This window comes from Saccopteryx leptura, chromosome 2 (genome assembly GCF_036850995.1).
Source record: "Saccopteryx leptura isolate mSacLep1 chromosome 2, mSacLep1_pri_phased_curated, whole genome shotgun sequence".
Lineage (NCBI taxonomy): Eukaryota > Metazoa > Chordata > Mammalia > Chiroptera > Emballonuridae > Saccopteryx > Saccopteryx leptura.
This window is the reverse complement of record NC_089504.1, coordinates 344,971,351-344,997,778: the sequence shown is the minus strand read 5'-3', so window position 1 is coordinate 344,997,778 and position 26,428 is coordinate 344,971,351. Positions and strand designations below refer to the sequence as shown.

Below are 26,428 nucleotides of genomic sequence, written 5' to 3'. Positions count from 1 at the left end.
CTTTCTGTTGGCCGGCGCTGGCGAGGCTGTCATCTTCAGGCAGCGGAGGCCACAGGTGAAGCCACTGCTCCCAGCGCCACTCCAGGCAGATGGACAACCTCAGTAGGGTCAGCGCGCTCGCCTTAGCATGAATCTGCTGGCCACCTCCCCTCCCTCTGCCCACCAGACTGCTGCCCCTAAGCTGTCCCATGTTGAAATTCCATGTAGCTGGGCCCCAGTAAGCGTCTGCTGGAGTGTATTAAACAGGGTGCTTGTCCCCCGGGAGCTTGTCCTGTTGTTGAAAGAGGCCGGACAGTGTAACTCAGGGGCAACACGAGGGGCCTGGCCTCAGGAACTATATTGCTCACAAAAATTAGAGGGTAGGCCCTGGCCAGTTGGCTCAGTGGTAGAGCGTCGGCCTGGTGTGCAGGAATCCCGGGTTCGATTCCGGCCAGGGCACACAGGAGAAGCACCCATCTGCTTCTCCACCCTTCCCCCTCTCCTTCCTCTCTGTCTCTCTCTTCCCCTCCTGCAGCTGAGGCTCCATTGGAGCCAAGTTGGCCCTGGGCCCTGAGGATGGCTCTATGGCCTCTGCCTCAGGCGCTAGAATGGCTCTGGTTGCAACAGAGCAATGCTCCAGATGGGCAGAGCATCACCCCCTGGTGGGCATGCTGGGTGGATCCCAGTCGGGCACATGCGGGAGTCTGTCTGACTGCTTCCCCATTTCCAACTTCAGAAAAATACAAAAAAAAATAATAATAAATTAGAGAGTATTTCAAAATGAATATGAAGCGATAAAATATCCCATAGTTTTTGTGAACAGCATACATTGGAGATGCAGCAGGCATTCCAGAAAGGGAGCAGGGACCCTGGGAAGTGATATTCTGAAATGCTGCAGTTGGAGGTGGATCTCATGCTGTTTTTTTGGGGGTTTTTTTTTGTATTTTTCTGAAGCTGGAAACGGGGAGAGATAGTCAGACTCCCGCATGCGCCCGACCGGGATCCACCCGGCACGCCCACCAGGGACAAGGCTCTGCCCACCAGGGGGCGATGCTCTGCCCCTCCGGGGCGTCGCTCTGCCGTGACCAGAGCCACTCTAGCGCCTGGGGCAGAGGCCAACTCATGCTGGTTTTGAAGGACAAGGACTACAGGATCTGACCAGGCCGAAGGCCTGGGAGGCTGTTGGGGCTTAGGAACCTATGGGAGACAGAAAAGGAGACCCTGGCCTGGACCCAAGGGCTGGGTCATGATGACAGAAGTAGGAGCAAGGAACCCCAGACAGTCGGTGGACCAGCCTGGATTTGTAGGTCTAGGAATGGCAAAGAAGCCACCTGACCCCCTCAGATTTTTTTTTTAAGGGGCAAGATTATGGTTTGTGAGAACCACAGTGAAACCATTTTTTCTTTGTCATGGTGGAGGAATTGCTCCCAAAGATACCCCACCATGTGGCAGTCCATGCCCTGATTTTACCTGGCCCAGGGCAACTTAGGCCTGTCACCTTGTTCTCTTTTCCTGGCGAGGGGGTCTGCTCCCCACACGTGCACCCTGCCTGTACACCCGGCCCCCAGAGGCAGAGCGCTCCCCTTCCCTGAGCCCAGCCGTGTGCTTTGTGCCCCTCGGTTCATAAGCATGGTCTCTCATTTAATCCTCTTCCACGTGATCGCCCTGCAAGTATTTGGAGAGATAACATGGCAAATTTACATTCAGTAAATATTTGATGACCACAAGTCAGCTTGGGCTGTCAGCCCAAAGGTGACAACCGTGATTCTGGTCCTTAGGAAACTTAGTGTCAGCAGGAAAGTTAAAAAAAAACAAACACAAAAAACCCTTGTTCATGCCCAGTGCAATAGGGGCCAGGAGATTCAGAATGAGAGTCCCAGCAGGGAGGCAGGGCGGGGCTTTCCCATGAGGAGGGCATGAGGGCACCCTGAGGGCAGGGCAGGGCTTTGAAAGGTTGTGAAGCAGAGAGAAGTGCCTGCGGGGACAAACAGCCCCATGGCCCTAAGTGACTCCTCATGGGACCAGGTCCCTGACTTTTTACCCACCTGGGCTGGCATCACCAGGCAGGAAGGCATACAGAGAGTACAGACCAGTGCTGCACGAGAGTGTCCAGGCCTAGTGGTCCTTCAGCAGCTGATTTTGAGTGCCTTCTGGTGCTCTGCCAGTGCAAGTCAAGAGGAAGAAGGCAGAGCCTGCCTTCAAGATGTGCACAGGCTGCCTGACCAGGTGGTGGCACAGTGGATAGAGTGTTGGAATGGGACGCAGAGGACCCAGGTTCGAAACCTTGAGGTTGCCGGCTTGAGTGCAGGCTCACAAGCTTGAGCACGGGGGTCGCTGGCTTGAGCATGGGATCATAGACATGACCCCATGGTTGCTGGCTTGAGCCCAAAGGTCCACTGGCTTGAAGCCCAGGGTCACTGGCTTGAAGCCCAAGGTCACTGGCTTGAGCAAGGGGTCACTCGGTCTGCCGTAGCTCCCCAGTCAAGGCACATATGAGAAAGCAATCAATGAACAACTAAGGTGCCGCAGTGAAGAACTGATGCTTCTCATCTCTCTCCCTTCCTGTCTGCTTGTCCCTATCTGTTCCTCTCTCTGTCTCGGTCACACACACAGACACACACACACGGATGTGCACGGGCAGAGTCCTAGGCAAGCAGGGAACCTGCAGTCACCCTGGAAGCCCCTCTGAAGGCAGGTCAGCCCCAGGCCCACCCTGCAATGTGTCTGAGTTCCCTCCCCGGCTTGCTACCCTGCTGTGGGCGTAGGGAGTTGCACTGTGTCTCTGCATTGGCTGAAGCCAAAGGAAGCTTTAGGTAAAAAGTGGAAATCAGGGGATACACACTCCTCCCCAGTACATGTGTAAGCCCAAGGGAAATGAAGTCAGAATTATCTGCAGTCCTGTGTCTCATGCCACTTAGCCTGGGTATTTCTGAGTCCCTAGGAATCAGCTAACCTCTGGGCAGGAGCCTTTAGAGCAGGGGTCCCCAAACTACGGCCCGCAGGCCACATGCGGCCCCCTGAGGCCATCTATCCGGCCCCCACCGCACTTCCGGAAGGGGCACCTCTTTCATTGGTGGTCAGTGAGAGGAGCATAGTTCCTATTGAAATACTGGTCAGTTTGTTGATTTAAATTTACTTGGTCTTTATTTTAAATATTGTATTTGTTCCCGTTTTGTTTTGTTTTTGTTTTTTACTTTAAAATAAGATATGTGCAGTGTGCATAGGGATTTATTCATAGTTTTTTTTTATAGTCCGGTCCTCCAACGGTCTGAGGGACAGTGAACTGGCCCCCTGTGTAAAAAGTTTGGGGACCCCTGCTTTAGAGGATCCAGGAGCAAACAAGAGGGCAGGGTTAGTGCAGAGCCCTGCCTCTTGGAGTTGGGACGTGGAAGAAAGGGGGAGTGTAGGTGCCAAATAGGGGTTATGAGAGTTTATCAGCTACTCTACCACCCACAGGCTTTGGATGATGCCAACAAGGGCATTATTGATGAGCTGAAGAAAACGAGCTACAGGAATGTGTTCAAAGAAAAGAAAGGTGAGTTCCTACCCCTGAGACGGCAACTGCAGAATTTCCCCTCTGCATTCCTTTCTGTTAGTCCCAGCTGCTAGCCCTTCCTTCCTCCCTCCCTCCCTCCCTTTCTTCTTTCTTTTTTATTTATTTTTTAAAATTTAATTTATTGAGCCTGACCACGCGGTGGCGCAGTGGATAGAGTGTCGGACTGGGATGCAGAGGACCCAGGTTTGAGACCCCGAGGTCGATAGCTTGAGCGCGGGCTCATCTGGTTTGAGCAAAGATCACCAGCTTGGACCCAGGGTCACTGGCTCAAGCAGGGGTTACTCTGTCTGCTGAAGGCCCGCGGTCAAGGCACATATGAGAAAGCAATCAATGAACAACTAAGGTGTCACAACGAAAAACTGATAATTGATGCTTCTCATCTCTCTTCGTTCCTGTCTGTTCCTATCTATCCCTCTGTCTCTGTAAAAAAAAAAAAAGATAATAATAATTTGTGTTTACATAAATTCTAGTGTCGCCCCGAATGCATCCCCCCTCCCCCATATTTCCCTCAATATCTCCCTTGCCCCCCTCTCTACAGCGCCCTCCCCCCTTCCCTTCAGGTTTATCCCATCCTATCGTCCCCTTTCCCTCTGTCCTCTTTTCCTCTGGTCCCTTTGATCCCTCCTCTGTCTCAATTCCGTTCCTCAGTTCACATTGTTTCTTGGATTCCTCAAATGAGTGAGGTCATATAATATTTTTCTTTCTCTGCCTGGCTTATTTCACTTAACATAATAGTTTCCAGGTCTCTCCATGTTGTTGCAAAAGGTAATATTTACTTCTTTTTCATGGCCCCATAGTATTCTATTGTGTGTGTGTGTGTGTGTGTGTGTGTATATACACCACAGCTTTTTAATCCACTCATCCACTCACGGACACTTGGGCTGTTTCCAGATGTGAACAATGCTGCCATAAACATGGGGGTGCATTTCTTTTTTAAAGTCAGTGATATGGTGTTCTTGGGATATATTCCTAAAAGTGGGATGGCTGGGTCAAAAGGCAGTTCAATTTTTAATTTTTTGAGGAATCTCCATACTGTTTTCCACAGTGGCTGCACCAGTCTGCATTCCCACCAGCAGTGCAGGAGGGTTCCCTTTTCTCCACATCCTCGCCAGCACCTATTGTGTGTTGTTAATGAGCACCATTCTGACTGGTGTGAGGTGGTATCTCATTGTGGTTTTTATTTGCATTTCTCTAATGATTAGTGATGTTGAACATTTTTTCATCTATCTATTGGCCATCTGTATGTCCTCTTTGGAGAAGTGTCTATTCATTTCTTTTTTTTTTTTTTTTTTTTTTTTAATTTTTCTGAAGCTGGAAACAGGGAGAGACAGTCAGACAGACTCCCGCATGCGCCCGACCGGGATCCACCTGGCACGCCCACCATGGGGCGACGCTCTGCCCACCAGGGGGCGATGCTCTGCCCATCCTGGGCGTCGCCATGTTGCGACCAGAGCCACTCTAGCGCCTGAGGCAGAGGCCACAGAGCCATCCCCAGCGCCCGGGCCATCTTTGCTCCAATGGAGCCTTGGCTGCGGGAGGGGAAGAGAGAGACAGAGAGGAAAGTGCGGCGGAGGTGTGGAGAAGCAAATGGGCGCTTCTCCTGTGTGCCCTGGCCAGGAATCGAACCCGGGTCCTCCGCACGCTAGGCCAACGCTTTTTGCTGAGCCAACCGGCCAGGGCTATTCATTTCTTTTGCCAATTTTTTTTTAACATTTTTTTAAATTTTTATTTTATTTTATTCATTTTTAGAGAGGAGAGAGAGGGGGAGAGAGAGAGACAGAGAGGGAAAGAGAGGAGAGAGAGACAGAGAGAGAGAAGGGGGGAGGAACTGGAAGCATCAACTCCCATATGTGCCTTGACCAGGCAAGCCCAGGGTTTCAAACCGGCGACCTCAGCATTTCCAGGTCGACGCTTTATCCACTGTGCCACCACAGGTCAGGCTCTTTTGCCCATTTTTTGATTGGATTGTTTGTCTTCCTGGTGTTAAGTGAGAGGAGGGGAGACAGACTCCTGAATGCACCCTGACCGGGATCCACCTAGCAACCCCTATCTGGGGCCGATGCTTGGACTAACCAAGCTACCCTCAGCACCCAGGGCCAGTGCTTGAACCAATCAAGCCACTGGCTATGAGAGGGGAAGAGAAAGAGAAGGGGGAGAAGGAGGGGATCCCTGCCCCGATCAGGGATCGAACTTGGGACTTCCATACGTCAGGCTGACACTCTACTGAACCAACCGGCCAGGGCCCCCCAGCTGCTCTTTCCAGTAGCTGCTCCAGTCCCAGTGCACTGTCTACCGAGCATTCTGATTTCAGTGCCACCAGCAGCCCCAGCCTTTCCCTGGGGCAGGAGAGGGAGGTGATTCAGCCTAAATGAGTCTGAGCCCATGCTGTCGCACAGACAGCCCGCTCCTGTATTTCTTCAATTCACTCATCAGTATTTACTGAGCACTTGTCAAATGCCAGGAAGATATGAGACTTGGGGGAGACAGAGGCTTAGCTCCTGCCCTGGAGGAGACCACAGCCCAGTGGGAAAACCAGAGAATTAGAGTGGGCCCTGGGCCCTGGGCGGTTGGCTCTGCAGTAGAGCATCGGCCCAGCATGTGGAAGTCCTGGGTTCAGTTTCAAGTCAGGGCACACAGGAGAAGTGACCATCTGCTTCTCCACCCATCCCCCTTCTCTCTCTCTCTCTCTCTTTCTCTTCCCCTCCCACAGCCATGGCTTGAACGGTTCAAGCAAGTTGGCCCCGGGCGCTGAGGATGACTCCATGGTCTTGCCTCAGGCGCTGAAATAGCTCGGTTGCTGAGCAACAGAGCAGCTGCTCCAGATGGGCAGAGCATCAGCTTGCCCAGTGGAACCCAGTCAGAGCGCATGTGGGAGTCTGTCTCTCTGCCTCCCTGCCTCTCACTTAATAAAAAAAATTTTTTAATTAAAAAAAAAAATAGGTCTGACCTGTGGTGACGCAGTGGATAAAGCATTGACCTGGAAATGCTGAGGTCGCTGGTTTGAAACCCTGGGCTTGCCTGGTCAAGGCACATATGGGAGTTGATGCTTCCAGCTCCTCCCCCCTTCTCTCTCTCTCTGTTTCTCTCTCTCTCCCTCTCTCTCTCCTCTCTAAAAATGAATAAATAAAATTAAAAAAAAAATAGAGTGGTCCCTGAATGGACTCCTGCAGGCAAGTGCTGAACTGGATGGAGGAACTGCTCTATTGTGAGCACAGGCAAAGCGTTCTGACTCCTCTCGGGAGACAGGGAAGGCTCCAAGGGGAAGAATCATTCATTTCAGGCTCCAAAAGATGCCCGAGGCTTTCCCAGGTGCGAGGTGGAAGAGGGAGGGCATTTCTGGCAGGGAATAAATAGCAGGAGCAAAGACAGAGGCAGAATGACAGTCACACTTTTGGGGCTCTTCCTGTGTGCCAGACACTGGGTTAAGCATCTCATTGAGTCCTCACCACTCTAGGAGGCAATGGAGGCCAAGTGAAGTTGAGGGATCTGCCTGGGTCACAGCAGTCTGACTCAGAGCCACACTGTCCTTTGCTGTGTGGTACTGCTGTGTGGTACTGTGTGGGACTAGAATGAGTAGGGAAGGGCTGGGGTTGGAGAGGGTGTCAGAGGGGCATGTGGGTGGGCTCGGGTGCAGAGATGGCTGTGCCTGATCAATCTTTCTCTCAGGGCCTCGGGGAGTAAAGAGCCTTTGACTCCCTGGCTCCAGCCTTTCTGAAGGAAATGAGGAAGAGGAGATGGTTGGGATTCCAGGCCCCCAGGCCCCACCGAGTCATTAGGGACAGACCCCAGACAGGACGGGGGATAAGAGATGATCTCCATTCAGGGTTTCCTATGTGCCAGGCACTCTTCTCAGGACTTTATATACTATGTTCTGACTCATCTGATTCTGCAAGAACACGATGAAATAAAATAAGTATTATTATTTGTTTGATTTTTACGGATGACAAGGAGGCAGCGGGGTTGAAGTCCCACAGGTTTTCTGTCTCAGACAGCAGCCTGACTCTAGAACCCAGGCTCTTACCATGGTCCTACATTCTTCCTGGTGACAACACAGCCTCCGTCTGCCCTTCTGGGGTGCCCTAGCTGTATCACATGTACTCTGTGTACCCCAAGATGACAGAACCGCCTCCAGGCACCAAGGCCGATGCCCTCTCTGATCCAGGCATGGTAGTGGGAATCTGGGTGTGGAGTTTGCAGGCACATGAGTGCCCTTTATTATCCAGTGCTTGCCATGTGGTGGCCAGATCCCCGCAGAGAGAGGTCATGCCTCTGCCCCACATGACCTTGGAGCTGTTCTCAGAAGCCGCAGGAGCAACAGATGTGAAGGGACACAGCTGGGAAACGGCAGATGCTCCAAGCAGCCTCCCTCCCACAGCCCTTGACAATCCTGGTGGGCTATGTCCTGGGGAAGGTGTCCTCCCGAGAACTTTGGGAAGGCCCTGCTGCCAGTGGCAGCTGCTGGGCACTTCCCTCCCAGAACAGCAGGTGGCAGCAAATGGCAGCATTTTTCCAGCTATGAACCCAGAGCGCCTGAAGGTGCCTCAGAGACCAAGGGCTCCCAGGAAGAGAATGTGGGGCAGCTCGGGAGGAGATTGGTGACTTTTCTCTGCAGCTGGTAAAAGCAAGGAGCAAGGGTTCTCCTGGTTGAAAAACAGCACTCCAGCTGAACTTGCTGCGAGCAATCTGCTCATATTTTTACAGGGAACCTCCCAACACATGATGAAAAGTGCTTTCCAGGGACAAAGAGAAATGCAGAATGAGGCTGCCAGAGAAAAGACCCCTTCTGTCCTTTCCCAGCACCTGTTCTATTCCTGTAGAGAAAGGGAACGTACTGTGGGGGCAGACTGTTCTGGGTTCAAATTCTGACTCAGCAGGGTGATCATGGTGTGTGATTTCTCTTTATCAAGTCCAGGTCCCTGAGTGCAAGCTCAAACCAATGACACTACACTTTCACGACACTGTGCACTTTTGACTGACTGGTATAATCTGTGTGGTATAAGCTTCACACGATGCCTGGAACAGGACTGGTCATGGATGAGTTCCTTCTTCTCCTATTGGAAAGGAATGCTCCTCTTAGAAGCATGGGGCTGCACAGACAGGGATTTACCCAGGCTCAGAAATGGACAAAATTTTACCTTGCTTTCCTCTCTCCTGTGTTTCAGATGAGGCTGCTGCATTGGATAATATGGCAGTGAAGACAAAAGAGAAAAGAAAAATGAAAAAAGGAAAGAATGAACCTGAGACAGTGATGAAGCACTGGGAAAGAGAGCGCTCTGACGGTGAGAAAGACACAGAAGACGAGCTGTCTAACGAAGCCCTAACCGGCACGGCGAGGGGACCAGAAAACAAAGCCAGCTCCTCAAGAACAGAACTGGGAGCCACAGGGAGAGACACAGGAGAGGCTGCCAAGAAACTGTCTGGCGAACTAGACGTGAGATTAGGAGAAGCAGGCGGGGAAATATTAGGAGTGAGCAAAAAGGAATCCAGAGAAATTTACAGGAGGCCTTCAGATCTGGACCAAAAACTGTCAGAAGAATTAATCAAAAGGCAATCAGATGAAGAAGAGGAGAGGCTACCAGAAGCCGGCAGAAGAGAGGTGGAAGAATTGGGGGAAATAGAATCCGAAGAAATAGGAGAAATGAAAACAGAAAATATGAAAAAGGATAAAAAGGAAGATGAATGAAGCCATTCTAAGTAGGCAGTAGGATCAGGAGGCTGGTATTCATAGGGACCATGGGGATCTTGTTAAACTAGACTTTTGAGTTGAGATTTTTTAATAGGAAAAAATGTGGCCTGGGCCCCACAGGTCACGTCTGCCTCTCTCTGATAGTTTTCCCTTTAAATATAGACCTTTTACAAATCTTGAATCTATCATTTTGCCTCCTCACCCTTATCCATTCTCGGAAGAACCTTAGAGAATGAATGACCTAGCATGGGGTACTGTGGTTGGTAGTTAGAAATAAGCAGAGCAAGGAATAGGCCAGGAACAGGTCACCGGGGTAGAAAGCCCCAGGTACCTAGCAATGGGAAAACCCCGGAAAACAAGGACCTCGCCCCCAGGGTAACCTTCCTCCACTAGCATACTGCTGGTCATGCAGTTTGAACCCTCCCCTGAACTTTCCTACCCTGAAATGTTGCTAGTCATGCGGTTAGACCCCTTTAGAGAGTGAATGATGGAGCAAGAGAGTAGCCCTAAGCATTAAGCCCCTAGGACAATAAGGTTCTGACCCACATCAAATACATCAAGGCCTTAGTTGTGTTTTCAGCTTCCAGGCCCAAAAAAGCAGCAAAACCAGACAAGCAATGCCACTGCTGACCTCAGGACCAGCTGCACTGACTAATGACCCCTGCCCCGCTGCTGACCATGATGCTAAGAGGACACACCTGGAGAGCTGATGAATATTCTACCATTCTTTCCCTGGGACCGCCCCTGAATTCCCCCACTCTTAGAAAACCCTTGGGACACAGGACCCAGTGCCTTCCCTGTTTCCTTCTTTTCTTCCCAAGGTGCATTTTCCTTGCCCCTCTCTTTCTCCCAAACCCTGTGTCCCCACAAGACTTGCAACCAGGGGAGCAATGGGCAACAGCAGCTCATCCCAGGCTAACCCCCTGACCCTGTCTACAAGGCTCCCATTTTTTCTGACTTTCCAGTGAGCCAAAGCAGCCCCACCTAGGCTCATTTCTTTCCTGTAAGATTTCTAGAAAGCCAAAGCGGGCCCCCCTAGACTCTCTTTCCTGTTGCTTCTTGCTTCTTCTATCCTAAGCCCTTCCTTGTTTCACCATTCCCAGCTTTAATAAGTGTACTCTCAAACACACCTGGACTCCTGTTGTGATCATTCCTGCGTGAAGTCAAGAACCCACACACTACCCGCGGCCCTAGGCAGACCCACTTTGGGCCAGGTCCCCTTTCTGGTAACAGAACCACCTCTCAAGCAGAACGCGGACCTTACCCCGACTGGGTGAGATAACACAGAGGTCCCCAAACAAGGCCTGAGCCAGATGTGATCACGGTGTGAAGTGTGGCCCTCTCCCCGTCCAAGGATCTTATAGGAGAAAGAGAAAGGTGCTCAGAAGAAAGTCTTAGGAGGGTGAAGAAACAGATGTGTCAGGTTTGGGTTTAGGACTCCTTTAAATCCAAAGCCCCTTTCAACTCAAATTCTCCTCTCAACTCAAATTCTCCTCATCCAACCTCCCACTAGGCAAGGGCAACTTCCTCATTAAGCATCTCCCTCACCCAACCTCCCTTAAGCAACTCCCTCCACCCTGGGAAGGTTTTGAGAAATGTCCTTGGGACAAGGCCATCTGGAGGGACCTGAGAGTTGGGAAAGGGAGACAGTCTGTAACCAAGGCCACAAACCAGGATATGCTAATCTGGGCATGTCCAGGTGCACCCAACCCCATGGCAGCAGATGCCTGCAGCAAACCCCAATTATCAGACACCCCCTTCCTACAGCTCTCTGCTGATGCCACTAGGGTCTCAGCCCATCTGGTTTGCAGATGCATAAATAAACTTCCTGTAAAACTCATCAGGCCTGTGCCGCCTCCTTCAGCCAGCCTAACAGTGAACTCTAAGGGCCAGGACAGTTTGTTTATTTATTTTGACAGAGACAGAGAGAGAGTCAGAGAGATGGATAGATAGGGACAGTCAGGAAGGGAGAGAGATGAAAAGCATCAATTCTTCATTGTGGCACTTTTAGTTCATTGATTGCTTTCTCATATGTACCTTGACCGTGGGGCTACAGCAGACCAAGTGACCCCTTGCTCAAGCCAGCGACCTTGGGTCCAAGCTGGTGAGCTTTGCTCAAACCAGATGAACCTGGACTCAAGCTGGTGACCTCGGGGTCTCAAACCTGGGTCCTCCGCGTCCCAGTCCGACCCTCTATCCACTGCGCCACCGGTCAGGCGGGCCAGGACAGTTTAAAGTGAGGAGGGAAGAGAAAGGCCTGGGAGTGGAGGTATGTCTGCCCAGCTGCTGGCAATTGGTTCATTTTTGCTGAGTACCTACCTACTTTGTGCAGTGCCCTGGGGGAGGCTCTATGGAAGAAATGTTGGGACAGCCTCAACCATCACTCAGTGAGGAAGGTCTGTATGTAAACCCCTAAGACCCGAAACCAGGATGAAGTGAATGCTGGCACTGATAGGGGCACTATCCTCTTAAGAGCCCAGAGAAAGAAAAAAGGTTCCTAACCCAGAACGGAAGTAGGCTGGGAGCAGGAGCTAGTGCTGGTCCTTCGGGGCTACCTCTACCCATACAGTCAAGGAAGTCAGGCTCCCAAGCCTGGTTCTTCCTCTGTAGAACAGGTACCTGCTCAGGGGTTGCTGTGAAGATCATACGAGTGCTTAGCACAGCATCTGGTACACAGGAAGCGGTCCAAAATCCACCCAAGCTTTCAGAGGCTTCACAGAGGAAGTGGCAGCTGGCAGCTGCCTCAGAGGATGAGTTAGAATTTCACCACAGTTATTCATCCGTCTCTTTGGCCGTCCCTTTGGCCGTTGACATCCTGGCTCTGTCCTCACAATTCCGGGCAGGGTTGGGCTGAGGCTGAATTTAGGCTGGTTGAGGGCCTGGACTAGGGTGAAGCAACTGAGACACTCCAGCTGCAGCATGTCACGGGGTGCCAAAAAACTCAGTAAGCAAGACAAACTATTTTAATGCAATACTTAAAAAATAATGCAAAAACCCATGATGAAAAAATGACTAAATTTTTTGTAAAGACAGGATCTGACCTTGCACTTGCACGGCCCTGCTTCCTTACCCTCAATCCTTATCTCCATGCAAGACCAGGGCAGGGTGATTGTTTTCCTCTCTTAAGAGTTCATTAACATCTACAAGAAAAAAGAGGCCGGACAAGTCCCTACCCGACACCCCCTGCTGCTGCTCTGTCTGCGGTTCCCAGGTGCACCGCAGGTGACGGCTGCACAAGCGCACGCTTTCTCCCCAGTTCCCCGTACCCACGTGTTTGCTTAGTTTCGGGTTTCGATTTGCTGCGCCTGCGCAGAACCGAGGGCGCCTCGGGCCCCGTCCCCCGGCCCTCCCGAGAGCGCTCCGCCCCCCGGGCTATGTATAAGGCGGCTGGGCGCGGGGTCGCGCTATCGCTAGACTCCGTGTCCCTCCGCGCAGGCGGGCGGCCCCGGAGAGCTAGTGCCTACGAGGGCGGCGACGGCGGCGCCCCTTCCTCATCATGGTGAGCAGGCGCTGTGAGGCCGGGAGGCGAGGAGCGGGCCGGGCCGGGGCTAGTGCCTTAAAGGAAAACGGGAGCACGGGGGGTTTTCGGGAGGATGTGCCATGCAAATAAGGCCCTGAGGTTCCGGACTGGAGTCGAGGCTTTTTGGCGGTCCGGTGCGTCCCTGAGGTAGGGGAGAGGCGGTAGAGGGGCCGAGGGCCGGCGCTGCTGGAAGAGGAAGGGACTCCGAGGCTGCGGACCAGATGGCGCGCGGCGCCCGCTGGGCGGGCGTGCATCGCCTTCCCCTGCCCTGGGCAATTGTGTGGGAACACAGTGTGCCAGCTCGGCTCTCAGGGTGCTGGCGGGAGGTGGAGCTGGTGTGAAGACAGTTGACAGTAAAAACTTGTCTCTGGTGGCTTTTAGCTGGCAGGAAAGCAAGTGGCTCAGACAGGTGGCTGTGACACACAGCGAAGTGGTGGGTAGAGCTGGACCTTGAATGCAGGTGCCCAGTCCCGCCCAGTCCTGGTGCTGGCACAAAGACCAGGACTTTGTGGGGGGCCGAGAGCGGAGGAGGAGGTGGCACGCGTGGTGAAAGAGGCCCTTTGTCCAGCGCTCTCCCGCCCTGCCCCCCACCAGTCCTTCTGTGGGACCATTGTATCCCCTATCCTAGACAAGAGAGTATTATCTGTTGCTGCCATTGTTGGGGGAAGGGAGGCAGTCTTTGGGTAACCCTTCTCCACCCCCACCCTCCTCTGCACACTCAGAGCCAGAGCAGCTGTGGTTGTACCCAGACTTAAGACACCTACCTCCAAGGAGGCCATCCGTAATAGGTGTGGAGGCTATAAAAGTTAGGGGGTCCACTCCAGAGCCACAGCGGTAGGCCCTCCCTTCACGCACTTCCAGCACATTTTCCCTCAGAGTTGGCAGCAGTGGGTGACTTTGGGGCTCCAGCTCTACTAGAGGAAAGGAAGCATTTAGAAAAGCTTGGACAAGCCCGCTCTTCATCCTCCATAACCAGAAGCAGTTGGTACAGAAGAGAGAAGGAAAGTCTACTGCTTTGTGGCTTGGAGGGCACCCAGGGTAGCTGTAAATCAGGGCTGGAAAGCTCCAAGCAGGGAGGGGTTCCAGGTTAGAATGAGGCCCGAGACAGCGGGGCAAGGTAGCGACGAGTGACTTGGTTAACATCTGCTCTTCCCCTCCTCACACAGAATAGAGGCTTCTCTCGAAAGAGCCATACATTCCTGCCCAAGATCTTCCGCAAGATGTCATCCTTAGGGGCCAAGGACAAGCCCGAGTTGCAGTTTCCCTTCCTGCAGGATGAGGAGACGGTGGGCACGCTGCAAGAGTGTAAGACACTCTTCATCCTGCGCGGCTTGCCAGGGAGCGGCAAGTCCACCCTGGCACGGGCCATCATGGACAGGTACCGTGACAGCACCAAGATGGTGTCTGCCGACACTTACAAGATCATTCCCGCTCGAGGAGGCTTCTCCGAGGAGTACAAGCGGCTGGACAAGGACCTGGCTGACTGCTGCCGCCGGGACATCCGTGTCCTCGTGCTGGATGACACCAACCATGAGCGGGAGAGGCTGGAGCAGCTCTTTGAAGTAGCTGACCAGTTCCAGTACCAGGTGGTCCTGGTGGAGCCCAAGACGGCGTGGCGGCTGGACTGTGCCCAGCTCAGGGAGAAGAGCCAGTGGCAGCTGTCGGTTGAGGAGCTGAAGAAGCTGAAGCCTGGGCTGGAGAAGGACTTCCTACCACTCTTCTTCGGCTGGTTCCTGACCAAGAAGAGTTCTGAGAGCCTCCGGAAAGTTGGCCAGGTCTTCCTGGATGAGCTGGGGAACCACAAGGCTTTCAAGAAGGAGCTGCCACACTGTAGGTGGTCGAGTGGGCAGGGTGGGAGCAGTTAGGCTCATTCATAAGACCCTCTTTGCTGTGCACAAGGGGCTGCATGCACAGGACCACCATGTCCTCGGGGTACTTGGAGAAGGTGGGGAAGTGGGTGGAGACTCACCTAGAACCAGGCAGAGGTAGCCTTGGGTAGTGGGAGCACAGCAGAATCTGGGGAGAGGTGCTTCCGTCCCACGTCACCTTTCTTCTTCCTAGTTCCCTCCCCCAGGGGAATCTAGACCACTGCCCCTGTCTTACAGATAGGAAAAACACATTACTGTCCTATCAGAGACTGTGTCAGCATTTCCTATAACCTTAGAGGGAGAATCTGGTCCAATGTTTTCCAACTCATTTTTAGCAGCAGAACCATTTTTCTAAAATAAAGTGTTCTGTGGACTCCTACGCTGCAAACACATTGTAACTAGGACTGTTGTGCCTTCACTGGGGACGGTTCCCAGGCCTTGGGCTACACAGTGTACCTCCTGTGGCATCCCATGTTTCAAAGAACAGTCCCCCACCTAGTCCAAGTGTTCTTGTTGTGTAGATGGGGAAACAGATCTGCAAGGGATGTGGGGTGTGCCTAAAGCCAGAGTGAGAGCCTGGACTCTGGTCAACTCCAGCAGTGGCCTCCCCACGGTTCTGTACTGGCAAGGGTTGTATTGGCCCTCATTCTGCTGCAGTGGTTTAGTGGGTCTATGCCAACCACTAATCTGTCTGTTTCTTTAACTTATTTCTAGTTCCCCCAAAGTTTAGGTTACTTTCATACTTGAAATGTCCCTTCATCCCTATATTTGTGTGGCTCAGGGGCAGGTAACTTGTGCGTGTATATGTTCTCAGAGAACTCTGTTTGACTTCTTCATCGTAACTGCTAGGAAACTAGGGAACTGTGGAACCTGCAGATACTGGCCAGGCATGGGTCCTGTACCAGTGAAGAACTTGAGAAAAAACGCACCCTAGAGACAGGCTTCTCTTGAAGCGGCTTTTTACTATTATAACTTGGAATCCTTTTCTGCCTGGGATACAGCAGGAGAAATGTATTGGGCCAAGAACAAGGCCTGCTCTCAGTTGAGGCTTTCCCTGTAGAGAGTGAGTGATGTCCTGCAGGTACTTGATTCTGGGAATAAACGGGAAAACAGTGACCTCGAAGCTAGCTATAAGGCTCGGGATCTGGAAACTGAAATCACAGATACTCCAAACCTGCATAATGTCATCCTGTTATATCCCAGGCCTTGCCTAGGCTCTTACCCATCAAACAAGCCTATACTAGGCAGTATGGTGACTAGGTTACCTATACCACTGAATGAACTAAGGTGCTATTAATTAGTACCTGGGTGGTTGTGGGAAAACAGGGATGTATTGTCACCCTAATTGTACTTCGTTGACAGATAAAGGTCAATCACTTGACCCAGGTCAAATGGCTTATAAGTGATGTTAGTTAAGCTGTTTTTGGCCCTTTCCATTATATCACATAGTTCCTGTCTTTTTTTCTTTCTACCCCACTTTTTACGATGTGGATTCTCCCTTAAAGATGCGATGCTGGTGAATCTCATTCCTTTGGCTTATGTTGCCACCTCTGGGTTACAAGTGCCTTGGTGTTCAAATCTGGGGAAGAGGTGTAAAAATCTACATACTGTAAAGCCAAGGAATTTAAGCCCCTTTTTATTTATTTTTATTTTTAAAGATTTTATTTATTCATTATAGAGAGGGGGAGAGAGAGAGAGAGAGAAGGGGGGAGGAGCAGGAAGCATCAACTCCCATATGTGCCTTGACCAGGCAAGCCCAGGGTTTTGAACCGGCAACGTCAGGGTTTCCAGGTTGACACTATATCCACTGCACCACCACAGGTCAGGCATAAGCCCCTTTTTATTTTTATTTTTTATATAAGCCCCTTTTTAAATAATAGCTCTGGAGTTGCTATTAGTTTGACTAACTAGTGAATAAATTAATTAACAGCGGGTTGCTTGAGAATTTATGCTTGCTGTCCAATTTTTTCCGCCTGGGCCTCAGTGGTCTTGGTGACAGGTGCTGGGATGCTCCTGCCCTCCTGCCCTGATGACCTCACTCTCTCTCCCTGCAGTTGTCTCTGGGGATGAGCCCAGGGAGAAGATCGACCTGGCGACCTACTTTGGGAAGAGACCCCCAGGCGTGCTGCACTGCACAACCAAGTTCTGTGACTACGGGAAGGCTGCCGGGGCGGAGGAGTATGCCCAGCAGGAAGTGAGTGCTCCCAGGGATGCTGCTGGCGGGGAGGGGCAGGGTTCTGGGGGTGGGTACAGGCGCAAAGCAGGGGCCAGAAGCCAGATGGCAGCTCAAGAAAAATGACATCTCAGATGCAGTTACAGAACTTGTATATTGAACAAAGGCTGATAGAATTTGTAGTTCTGCCAAACTTGATCTTTGTTTTAAAAGATAAGGTTGCCTGACCAGGTGGTGGCGCAGTGGATAGAGCGTCGGACTGGGATGCAGAGGACCCGGGTTCAAGACCCCAAGGTCGCCAGCTTGAGTGCGGGCTCATCTGGTTTGAGGAAAAAGCCCACCAGCTTGAACCCAAGGTCGCTGGCTCCAGCAAGGGGTTACTCGGTCTGCTGAAGGCCCGCGGTCAAGGCACATATGAGAAAGCAATCAATGAACAACTAAGGTGTTGCAACGCGCAATGAAAAACTAATGTTTGATGCTTCTCATCTCTCTCTGTTCCTGTCTGTCTGTCCCTGTCTATCCCTCTCTCTCACTCTCTGTCTCTGTAAAAAATAAATTAAAAAAAAAAAAAAAAAGATAAGGTCACCTTCTCGGTGACCTGTCCTAATCACTATTTGGAATTGTAGTATGGCCCCTACACACCGTATGACTTTTACATTATTTTCTATAGCTCTATAAGTAACTTACTTACATATTATGTTTTTACATCTCCTATCCATGACTGGGAATCTGCGTGTGGAGGGCCAGGCCAACTGTAGTTATTTTCGATTGTATGAAGGGTTGGCACCTCTAACTCCCTGCAGTGGCTTAGTTTAGGGGTCAGTTGTATACATTGTGTGTCCTTCCTCGCCTTTCAACCTCTGACTAGAATATAAGCTCCACAAAGGCAGGGATTTTTATCTTTGTTCATTCAGTTTTGTATCCCAGAACCGAGAACCGTGTCGGAAATGGTAAATGCTCAATAGTGAAGAAAAATGATTATCTTTTGCTCTAGCTCACCCCCTGGGTGGCTTAGCTGCAGACCTCAGGCGCCTCTTCTGGGGCCACCCACAGTGCCGCCAGCCACTACACTTGTCCCCGGGCCTGCCCCAGTGCTGGTTCTTCCTAGAGTATGGAGACGGGTGGCTGGGAGCAGGCTCCTGCCCTGGCCTCTGTAAGCCTATTGTTCAGTCCGAAAGGCTAGGGATTCCTTGTCCCCAGGGAGCCGGGTTCTCTGAGGTTTCTGTCCCCAGGTCTGCAGCCTGGCCTTGCCCCAAGGTAAAGGAGTGTCCAGGGATAGTGCAGCCTGTTGGCTTAGAGGTACCAGTCCCTTCCTAACCTCACAGCTGGTATCCTCGCCCAAGGCCTCTGACTTGGTGATCTGTTGCCCGGATGTACGTGGCTCTCTAGCCTTCTTCAGGTCACCTTCTCAGAAGGGCCTTCCCTGACTCTCCACCCATCTGCCCCAACTTCTCTGCCTAGGTTAATGTAGCCAGCTTACTTGTGTGGTCACTGGTCTCAGTTGCAAGGGGGTGCCTTTCAGTCCTGTACCATCCCATTTGAATGAAAGCTTCCTGAGGGCAAGCATCTGTATTTTGGTTTATCCCTGTAATCCTAGCACCACTACCATCTCTAACCATTCATTCCTTTAGTAATATGTGTTAAGCATCTTTGCTGTCCTTCACATAAAAGGATTGGGAGAAAAAACAGAAGCTTTTATGGTCAGATGGAAGAGATGGGCTTTCTCAGAGACTCAGATATAACCAGATGTGCAATCAGCTGTAAACCAAGGTGTTCAGAGATTTTGCTCAAAGTAACAACAGTAGCACTTGTTATATGCCACTGTTTTGTTTTTTTTTTTAATTTTTAATTTTTAATTTTTTTTTTGCAGGGACAGAGAATGTCAGATAGAGGGATAGATAGGGACAGACAGACAGGAACTGAGAGAGATGAGAAGCATCAATCATCAGTTTTTCGTTGCGACACCGTAGTTGTTTATTGATTGCTTTCTCATATGTGCCATGACCGCGGGCCTTCAGCACTCGAGCCAGTGACTTTGAGCCAGTGACCTTGGGTCCATGCTAGGTCATCTTGGCTTTTTGCTCAAGCCAGATGAGCCCGCGCTCAAGCTGGCAATCCTGGAGTCTCGAACCTGGGTCCTTCCACATCCCAGTCTGATGCTCTATCTACTGTGTCACCGCCTGGTCAGGCTATATGCCACTGTTCTGAACGCTCCACCCTGTTACTCCTTTCCTCCTCACAGAGGTGGGTTCTGGTGGCATTCCATTTTACAGGTGAAGAAGCCACAGTGGAGAGGTTCAACAGCTCGCTCATGGCCCTGCAGCTAGTAGTGTAGGACCAGAGTCTGAACTCAGGAAGTCTGGCTTTTAACCCCTACCTCTCCAGTACCTTCATTTTTTTCAGTATCAGCCTCAACAGTCAGTGGAAAACACCTCAACACCACACAGGCTATTACAGATGTGGTGACGTGCCTTTACCAAGGGCTCTGCTCAGCTGTGCTCACCTGTTAGGCCCACCCTTCGCAGCTGTCCTCCCTGGAGGCCACCCCCTCTAGCATGGTCCTCGTTCTCACTCTCCGCAGGTGGTGAAGAAGTCTTACTGCAAGGCCTTCACGCTGACCATCTCTGCCCTCTTTGTGACTCCCAAGACGACGGGAGCCCAGGTGGAGCTGAGCGAGCAGGAGCTGCCACTGTGGCCAAATGATGTGGACAGGCTGTCCCCCTCTGACAGCCTGCCCCGGGGGAGCCGCGCTCACATCACCCTCGGCTGCGCGGGAGATGTGGAGGCCGTGCAGACAGGCATCGACCTCCTGGAGATTATGCGGCAGGAGAAAGCGGGCAGCCGCAGCGAGGAGGTGGGTGAGCTGACCCGGGGCAAGCTCTTCTCCTTGGGCAATGGGCGCTGGATGCTGAACCTGGCCAAGAAGCTGAAGGTCAGGGCCATCTTCACGGGCTACTACGGGAAGGGCAAACCTGTGCCCACACACGGCAGTCGCAAGGGGGGAGCCTTTCAGTCCTGTACCATCAACTGAAGTGTTCCCCCACCCTTGGTGCACCCCATGCTCTTTAGGAGGGGAAGGGATGAAGAGGGAAGCACACCCTCTTGATCTTTAAGATTTTTTTTTTACTCAAAGTTAACCTTCTGTAACTTTTAAAAAAACTTGTAAAATAACTGCCTCTTTCTGTCTACCCTCTTCCTGTCTAACAGTCAAGCTCTCAACACAAGGGGGGAAGGGGCAGGTACCATTCAGGAACCTGGATCAAAGCTGATAAGGCTGGGCCGAGCTGAGCCTGGAGCCACAGCCCTGCGCCCTACTTTGTTATTGGTGCCCACAGCCAGTGCCCAGCCCTGCCCAGAGCTGGCTGGTGGGAAAGGCCTTAGGGCTTCACACCACGGCTGGTGGTGGATGTGAGAGGGGAGGATCCCTGGGCTTTGATCCCATTTCTAATCACTGTAGCCCCAAGAAGGATGGGGCTATTTACCAGGGCAGAAGAGGGGGTTTGTCTCCCACCTTGGGTCCAAAGTGCCTGTACCTTCCTCCTTCACTCTGTAACTAGGTAACAGTTGGATAACTAGGGAAGAAAACTAGAACAGTAAGCAGCAGCCATGCCCCAGGCTGGCTGCTGGCCTCCCCCCAGGAACGGGATGGTATGGTTCTGCTGGAGGGGTGGGAGACAGAGGCTAGAGACAGCGTGTGGGGGAGCTCCAGCCTAGCCGGCTGCCCAGCCCATCTTGCCTCCCTGGTGCCTCTGGAGGCCTCCGTGCCTCCTGTAAAGGGGGCTGGTGGGGACCGAGAACCAATGGAGTAGGCTCCTGGCTGTTAAGGGCCTGGTACCTTTGGGAAGGGGTTTTTAACACTGCTACAGGGGCTGTGGTTCCTGGGGTGCCCTCCACTACCCTCTCTGCTCAGTAACAGGGCCTTGCTAATTAGGTTGTCATTTGACAAAAGTGCTTGGGATTTGTGTTACCGTCCTGGCTTTACCCAAACTCAGCAACTTGTCAGACTGATAATGAAATAAATCATGTTAATCCTAGCCGTGTGCAGTCTCTTCACGCTCTGTGCCCAGCTCATCTTCCCTGGGGTGAGGGCTGGGTGTGTTAGGACTGGCTTTGTCCCACAGCTTGGGGCCATCGGTCCTGTCTCCCCGCTGCTGGCTGGGCACAGCTGGGGCGAGGCCCAGCAGCTGAACAGTGTTGGCTTTCATGAGGAGGCAGAAAGACAGGAGGCTGGCCTTAGATGCACACAGAAAGCCAGGCCTGGGGACGGAGAGCAAAGTCTCTCATCCCCTACCTGTTAACAACTTACAGAGCCCACAGGTGTGCCCCGCCCAGCCCAATCAGAAAGACTTCTCAGAAAGGCAAGACCCCCCAATCCCTATTATGGGTTTCCCCAGTTCTCTTGGGAAGGCCACCCCTGGTCAGTGCTGCTTCAAACACAAGAGTAGGCCTGACATTCAGTCTCTTCCAGCCAACAAGGGCCTGGACAGCTCCACAGGGAATTTCCTAGGCCTGAATCAGTCATCACTGCACCATGGCCTTGGCACCAAGGGGGACACTGGAAAGAGAAGGGCAGGGCCTCCAAAGAGAAATCATATCATATGTTTGGCCCAACGTCTTACCCCACTATCTCTACCACCAAAGCACTAAAGCCTAAGTTTTAGCCAGTCTCTTGTCTGCATGGCAATCCCAAAATTCCTCCCCGAATGCTGCTAAGCTTGACCTGACCAGCAGTGGGCCTGGAGCTGCCTGTCTCACTCAGAGAGGGTCTGGGGGGTGGGGGCGGGGCAGGATTTTGCCTTGTCTCCATCTCCCTCAAGCCTGCACTGGCCCCAGGAATGGGGAGTTTGTAAACCTCCCCTCTAGGCTAGGCAGGCCTCACCCATAGCATACTCCCATGTTCTATGTGAGCTTTGGACATGCACAGCTTCTAGTGATTTCTGGCAGCCCCCACCATAAAATAAGCATGTTTTCTGAACTCGGTTCCCTATGACTGCCAGCAGTCGGGCCCCGCAGCACACTCAGCCCATGTTCAGCACTTGCATGCTGCACCCCTTCAGAACCAGCAGCCAGCACTGCACCAGCCACCAGGCTCCGGGCGCCCAGGCCTCTGGGGCGGCTTGCTGAGCCCGAGGTCCGTGCCGGGGCTCAGCTCTGGCCCACTGACTGGTGTGACACAGTGCAGCTGCCAGAGCAACGTGCCAGAAAGGGTCAAAACATTTTATTCTCTTACGTTTTTCTTTTTTAATAAAGTTAAACAGTAAAACAAAAATTCACAGGCTGCCTCCCTGTCCACCCCCCGCCTCCCTCCCCTACCCGCGGTCTTCGGCGCTGGCTCCCTTTCCTTCACCCTGCTCAGACACAGCATCCCACTGAGAAAACAAAACTGCTCTAAGTACATGGAGACATGAAGGAGGAGGTGAATTGTGTCCACATTCAAGGTTAAACTGAGCAAGTCTGCATTTTCTGGGTTCTGGATGGCTTCCTTTCATTAGCCAAATTGAAAAAAGAAATTCCCTGGACCAGAGGCTGTAAGGGAAAGAAGGGCTTGTTAGTTGACTCTAGGTTTTCTAGGAAACATCACTTTGCTCTGATATGGAAAAGTCTCCAAGGGCTGCCTGCTTCCAAGTCAGAGAAAAAGCTCTAAGGGTATCAAACAGTCTGGGCCCTAGGTATAAGGGGGTGAGCATGTTGTGTGTATGCAGCTCCTAACACCTTCTCTCATGCTTTAAAAAAGCCCTGGTCCTAGGCAGCTTCGTGATGCCTCCCAGGCCCCGTGGAAGTGTGGTGATAATGGTCATCCCAAGGTAAGGTGTGCCCAGGAGGCTCCCTGCCCTACTGGAGGAGAATTCAGCTGCCTCCACTCATGAGGGCCCCTGACTCTCAAAGAGCTACCTCCCCATGGAGTCACTGTGTCACTTTGTGACCTGGGAATTGCCGCAAACAGCAGGCATACCCACCTTCAAAGCTGAAGCCCCCAGGACCACCAAAGAATGCCTTGAAGATATTGTTTGCATCAAAATCTGTGGAGCAAGGTGAGAAACAGGGAAGGAACAAAAGGTGAAAAAAGTAAAAATGTCTGAAGGGAATTTCCCACGATCTTGAGAATGTGTCTCCACACTTGCCCAGACAGTTCCCAAAACTAGCGGTGAGCAGATCTGCCCCACCCTATGCAACCTTACCACTTGATCCCCTCCTGGGCTCTGTTCTCTTGTCTTCACAAGTGCAGCCCCAAAGGAAAGCGTCCTCTGCCTCACCCCACTTCACTGGTCCTCTCTTCCCCACACGGGGAGTGACAGTGGCACTTACCGACCCAGACTTTCCCCATACTGTTGCCCTAAAATGCTGGGGCTGCTACTGAGAAGTAGCATGCTACCAATAATAAATATAAGACCTATGATTTATCGTATCTGTTAGATTCTATGCTGTGTAAACTGAATGCCAGAAAACTTGTGGTTCATTAAAGTACCAATCATGGTACTGGATACTTTGTATACACTGTATCATTTAATCCTAATAACAGTTTGTCATAGGTATTATTTACAACTTGTACTCAATAAAACATAAGTAGCCAGCTCAAGTAATCTTCCTAAGATCACATGGACAGTAAAAGCAAAATAACTGAAAATTCCAACTTTTGTCTGACTCCAGCACTGGACCCTGTCACTAGGCCATGGCAGGTCTGATGTCCCCAACCCTGCCTGACCTAAGCTGCACAGCAAGATATATCTCCACCAGTGGATCTCACAGGCACACTGTGTCCAAAAGTGAATTCTCTGCCAGCACATCTGTTCACCTTCCTGGGTCCCCTGGTTCAGTGAAGAGCCCCACTGAGACTGCTATGCCGAAGCCTCCCTCAGCTTAGTCCTTCCCTCTCCCAACACACTGAGCAACCGACTTCCGCCGAGTCCACCACTCCCTCCCAACTATGCCCTCCAGCCCCTTCCTATCCCAGTCTTCCCACCATTGTTAGCCGCCTCTCCTGCTAAACCACCTTTCCTTGCTGCCACCACAGACGTATTTCTAGAGCCTAAATCTGGCTTACAGCTCCTCCTACTTAACACCCTTCATTGGCTTTTAATGGGTTCTAGCTCTTCTCAACTGCTGGGCAAAGCAATGTTTATTATTGGTAAACCTAAATTTTTAACTGTCTCCCTGAACTGGAGAGGTCAGGATTATCTATATATCATCATTAATCTTACTTTCAATTCCAACAAGTTTTATTAGTGGAAGAGAAAGGGTTGGCATAGAGACAGAGGTCTGAGAAGTAGGCATAATTCAAGGCCTCTTTTACCTCTGACCAAGCTCACAGTGAGCAATGATGCTGATAGCTGTACTGTACTTCATTCTACATCTTCTGGGGAAATCAAAATCTGTGAGGGCTCACAGGAACGTATGATGCACATAAATATCAGCATACACTTTGCAGTGAGGGACAAAAGAATTTCCAGCCAATATGAAAAGCCTGTTTTTCTCACTCCAGCCCCTAAGGGCCTACTGAGGGCTGATTCGGCTACTTTCTGGTCTCATCTCTCCCAGTCCCCGCCTCGAGCACCCTTTATCCTCCTACACTGACCCCGCTGAAGCTCCCATGGATGCTTTGCTTTGCTGCACTCCCAGGCCTTCCCTTGCCAGTGCTTAGTCCTGGTAACAATTCTGCACCCTGGGCACTTGCTACACCCGATTGCACTCATTGGGTTCCATGTCTACTGATGCATCATCAAAAGCTATCGAAGGGTTTTAAGTAGGAGAGTTGGAGGTCAGACTTGGTCTCGTGGGCCAAAGTTTACAAATCCCTAGACTTGGTTCCTAGAGGTCAGGAAATTTAACAGCTGTCAGATTCTTCCACAGCTGCCCCAGCCAACTCACCACCCATATTCATGCCCTCCTCATCCAGGTCCTGCCCACTGTCATAGCGAGTCTTCTTCTTAGGATCAGAGAGGATGGTGAAAGCTTCCCCGACCTCCTTGAACTTTTTCTCCTCCTCCTTCTGCACTTCGGCACTGGCTCCGCTGTGCCGATCTAAAGGGAGGAGGAGTACAGGGACCTTTCTCAGAGTCTCAAGAAAAACAAGTTTAAGGAAAAGACCGCTTTACGTCTGACTTTAGAATTTGGTACTTCCCAAATCTGGAGGGTACTGATTCGAATTTAGCAACACCTTCTCACCAGCGAAGAGCCTGGCTGAGGCCTCCACTCTGGACTGAGTGGTAGTGGGCGGGCCCGGCTTGCTCTCCCCTTGGAGCACCCCACCTGCCCTACCTGGATGGTGCATCAAGGCCCGTTTCCGATACGCTTTCTTGATCTCATCCTCAGAGGCGTTCTTGTCCACTCCCAGAATCTTGTAGTAATCTTTCCTCTTACTCCTCTTCAGTTCCAGCTGTGCATTTTTAAGGAGTTGTTTGTGTTCTAGAGGGAGACATCTAGCATCAAGGGCATATCTGACTGGCTTCGCTTCCCTGACCAGGTCCCAGCCCAGAGGCCTTGGAATCGGAAGCCTCATTAACCATACCAGGGGTTTTTTATGGTGTTAGCCCACCCCAGAGATTTAAAAAAAACCTACTCATACTTAGTGGTTCCTCATAACGGCCTCATCACATAGAAAAGGAAGTGAAAGTGACGGAAAATTTAGGACCAGAAAATAGGTGCCTCATCCTGCACTCAGAATTTCTACTTCCTGGCTGGTGATGGAACAAGCTCTAGCCCCAGTTCTGATCCCTGAATCAAATCTCTCCTGTGTCCACTTTTAGGCCAACAAGGAAGACCACAATTCCCTGGAAACATGCTCCCCAACGCTTTTACCTTTTGTCTTCTCCGTTTGATACACTTTTTCATAGTCCCGCACTGCTTCTTCATACTGTTCTGTGTCCATGTAACTGAGAAGAAAATACAGGGCCATACAGTGACCTAAGTAGCAATGGCCTTCAGTTTCACTAGAGGAAGAGGCATGGCTCAAGCAAGATACACAGACTTTTGGTTGAGATGGTTCATAAAACAGGAGCCCTTAAGCTAGTCATGAGAAAACATTAACCACCCCTTCCTTGAGAAAAAGAGAGGTCCCATGCCACTTGCACCCAGGCAGCAAAGTGATAGTCTGCTCTGAGCAGAAAGCAACCATGAGGAGAAGGTTCCTTCTGGTTTCACAAAGCGCCGCCAAGAGGAATCTGGCCCGCCTTAGAAAAAGCGATGTGAAAGCACCTACTTGATTACTTGGGACTGAAACACACGAGATATCAAGTGAGATACATGGATATGGAAGAGCTTAAAAACCTAGAGTGCCATAAACATGCAGGGCCAGCTTCAATCCAGGGCAGAGGTGGGATTAGTGAGCCACTAGAAGGATCAAGGTCAAGGTGGTAGCTGCGGCAAATGCTTCCATTAAGACCAATCAATCTGAGAGATGTAGGTGAGACAGAAAAAGGCACTCTAAATGTTACAGGCTTGCTTCCATTTTGATAGCAAAGAAGAAAGGAGGGGCCCTGGCCCAAGACCAGAGGAATCTAGCTTGATAGGCTGATTGCCAGACCTTTTAAATGTTTCTTCCACAGAAGCAAAGGGGCATCTTCTGTGTGCTGATCAGATCACTGGCAGCAAGACTAGCCTACTGATTAGAGAGATTGCGGTAGGAGTTCTAGATACGGACACCATCAGC

General features: G+C 51.4%; 3 protein-coding genes across 7 annotated transcripts in view; 2 read left to right on the top strand and 1 right to left on the bottom strand.

Annotated features, from left to right (window-relative positions):
• ODAD4 (outer dynein arm docking complex subunit 4) overlaps positions 1-10,145 on the top strand; it is a 33,890-nt gene extending 23,745 nt beyond the window's left edge. For all 3 annotated transcript variants that reach the window (XM_066364193.1, XM_066364194.1, XM_066364192.1), the window contains 2 exons: positions 3,436-3,514; positions 8,698-10,145. In XM_066364193.1, the coding sequence (XP_066220290.1) occupies positions 3,436-3,514; positions 8,698-9,218 (600 nt within the window). In that variant the 3' untranslated portion in view covers positions 9,219-10,145. The remainder of the gene's footprint in view (positions 1-3,435; positions 3,515-8,697) is intronic.
• Positions 10,146-12,545: 2,400 nt separating this feature from the next.
• CNP (2',3'-cyclic nucleotide 3' phosphodiesterase) lies at positions 12,546-20,816 on the top strand. Of its 2 annotated transcripts, none has more exons than XM_066364173.1 (4): positions 12,546-12,720; positions 13,908-14,571; positions 16,664-16,803; positions 19,364-20,816. In XM_066364173.1, the coding sequence occupies exons 1-4, from the start codon at positions 12,718-12,720 to the stop codon at positions 19,811-19,813; spliced, it is 1,257 nt and encodes a 418-aa protein (XP_066220270.1). In that variant the 5' UTR covers positions 12,546-12,717; the 3' UTR covers positions 19,814-20,816. The 2 variants fall into 2 exon arrangements, with proteins under 2 accessions (XP_066220270.1, XP_066220271.1); XM_066364174.1 differs by lacking the exon at positions 12,546-12,720 and adding an exon at positions 12,789-12,888.
• Positions 20,817-21,985: 1,169 nt separating this feature from the next.
• DNAJC7 (DnaJ heat shock protein family (Hsp40) member C7) overlaps positions 21,986-26,428 on the bottom strand; it is a 33,349-nt gene continuing 28,906 nt past the window's right edge. For both annotated transcript variants that reach the window (XM_066364196.1, XM_066364195.1), the window contains 5 exons: positions 25,579-25,652; positions 25,039-25,185; positions 24,649-24,801; positions 22,740-22,802; positions 21,986-22,308 (listed from right to left, as the gene is read on the bottom strand). In XM_066364196.1, coding sequence (XP_066220293.1) covers positions 22,271-22,308; positions 22,740-22,802; positions 24,649-24,801; positions 25,039-25,185; positions 25,579-25,652 — 475 coding nt within the window. In that variant the 3' untranslated portion in view covers positions 21,986-22,270. The remainder of the gene's footprint in view (positions 22,309-22,739; positions 22,803-24,648; positions 24,802-25,038; positions 25,186-25,578; positions 25,653-26,428) is intronic.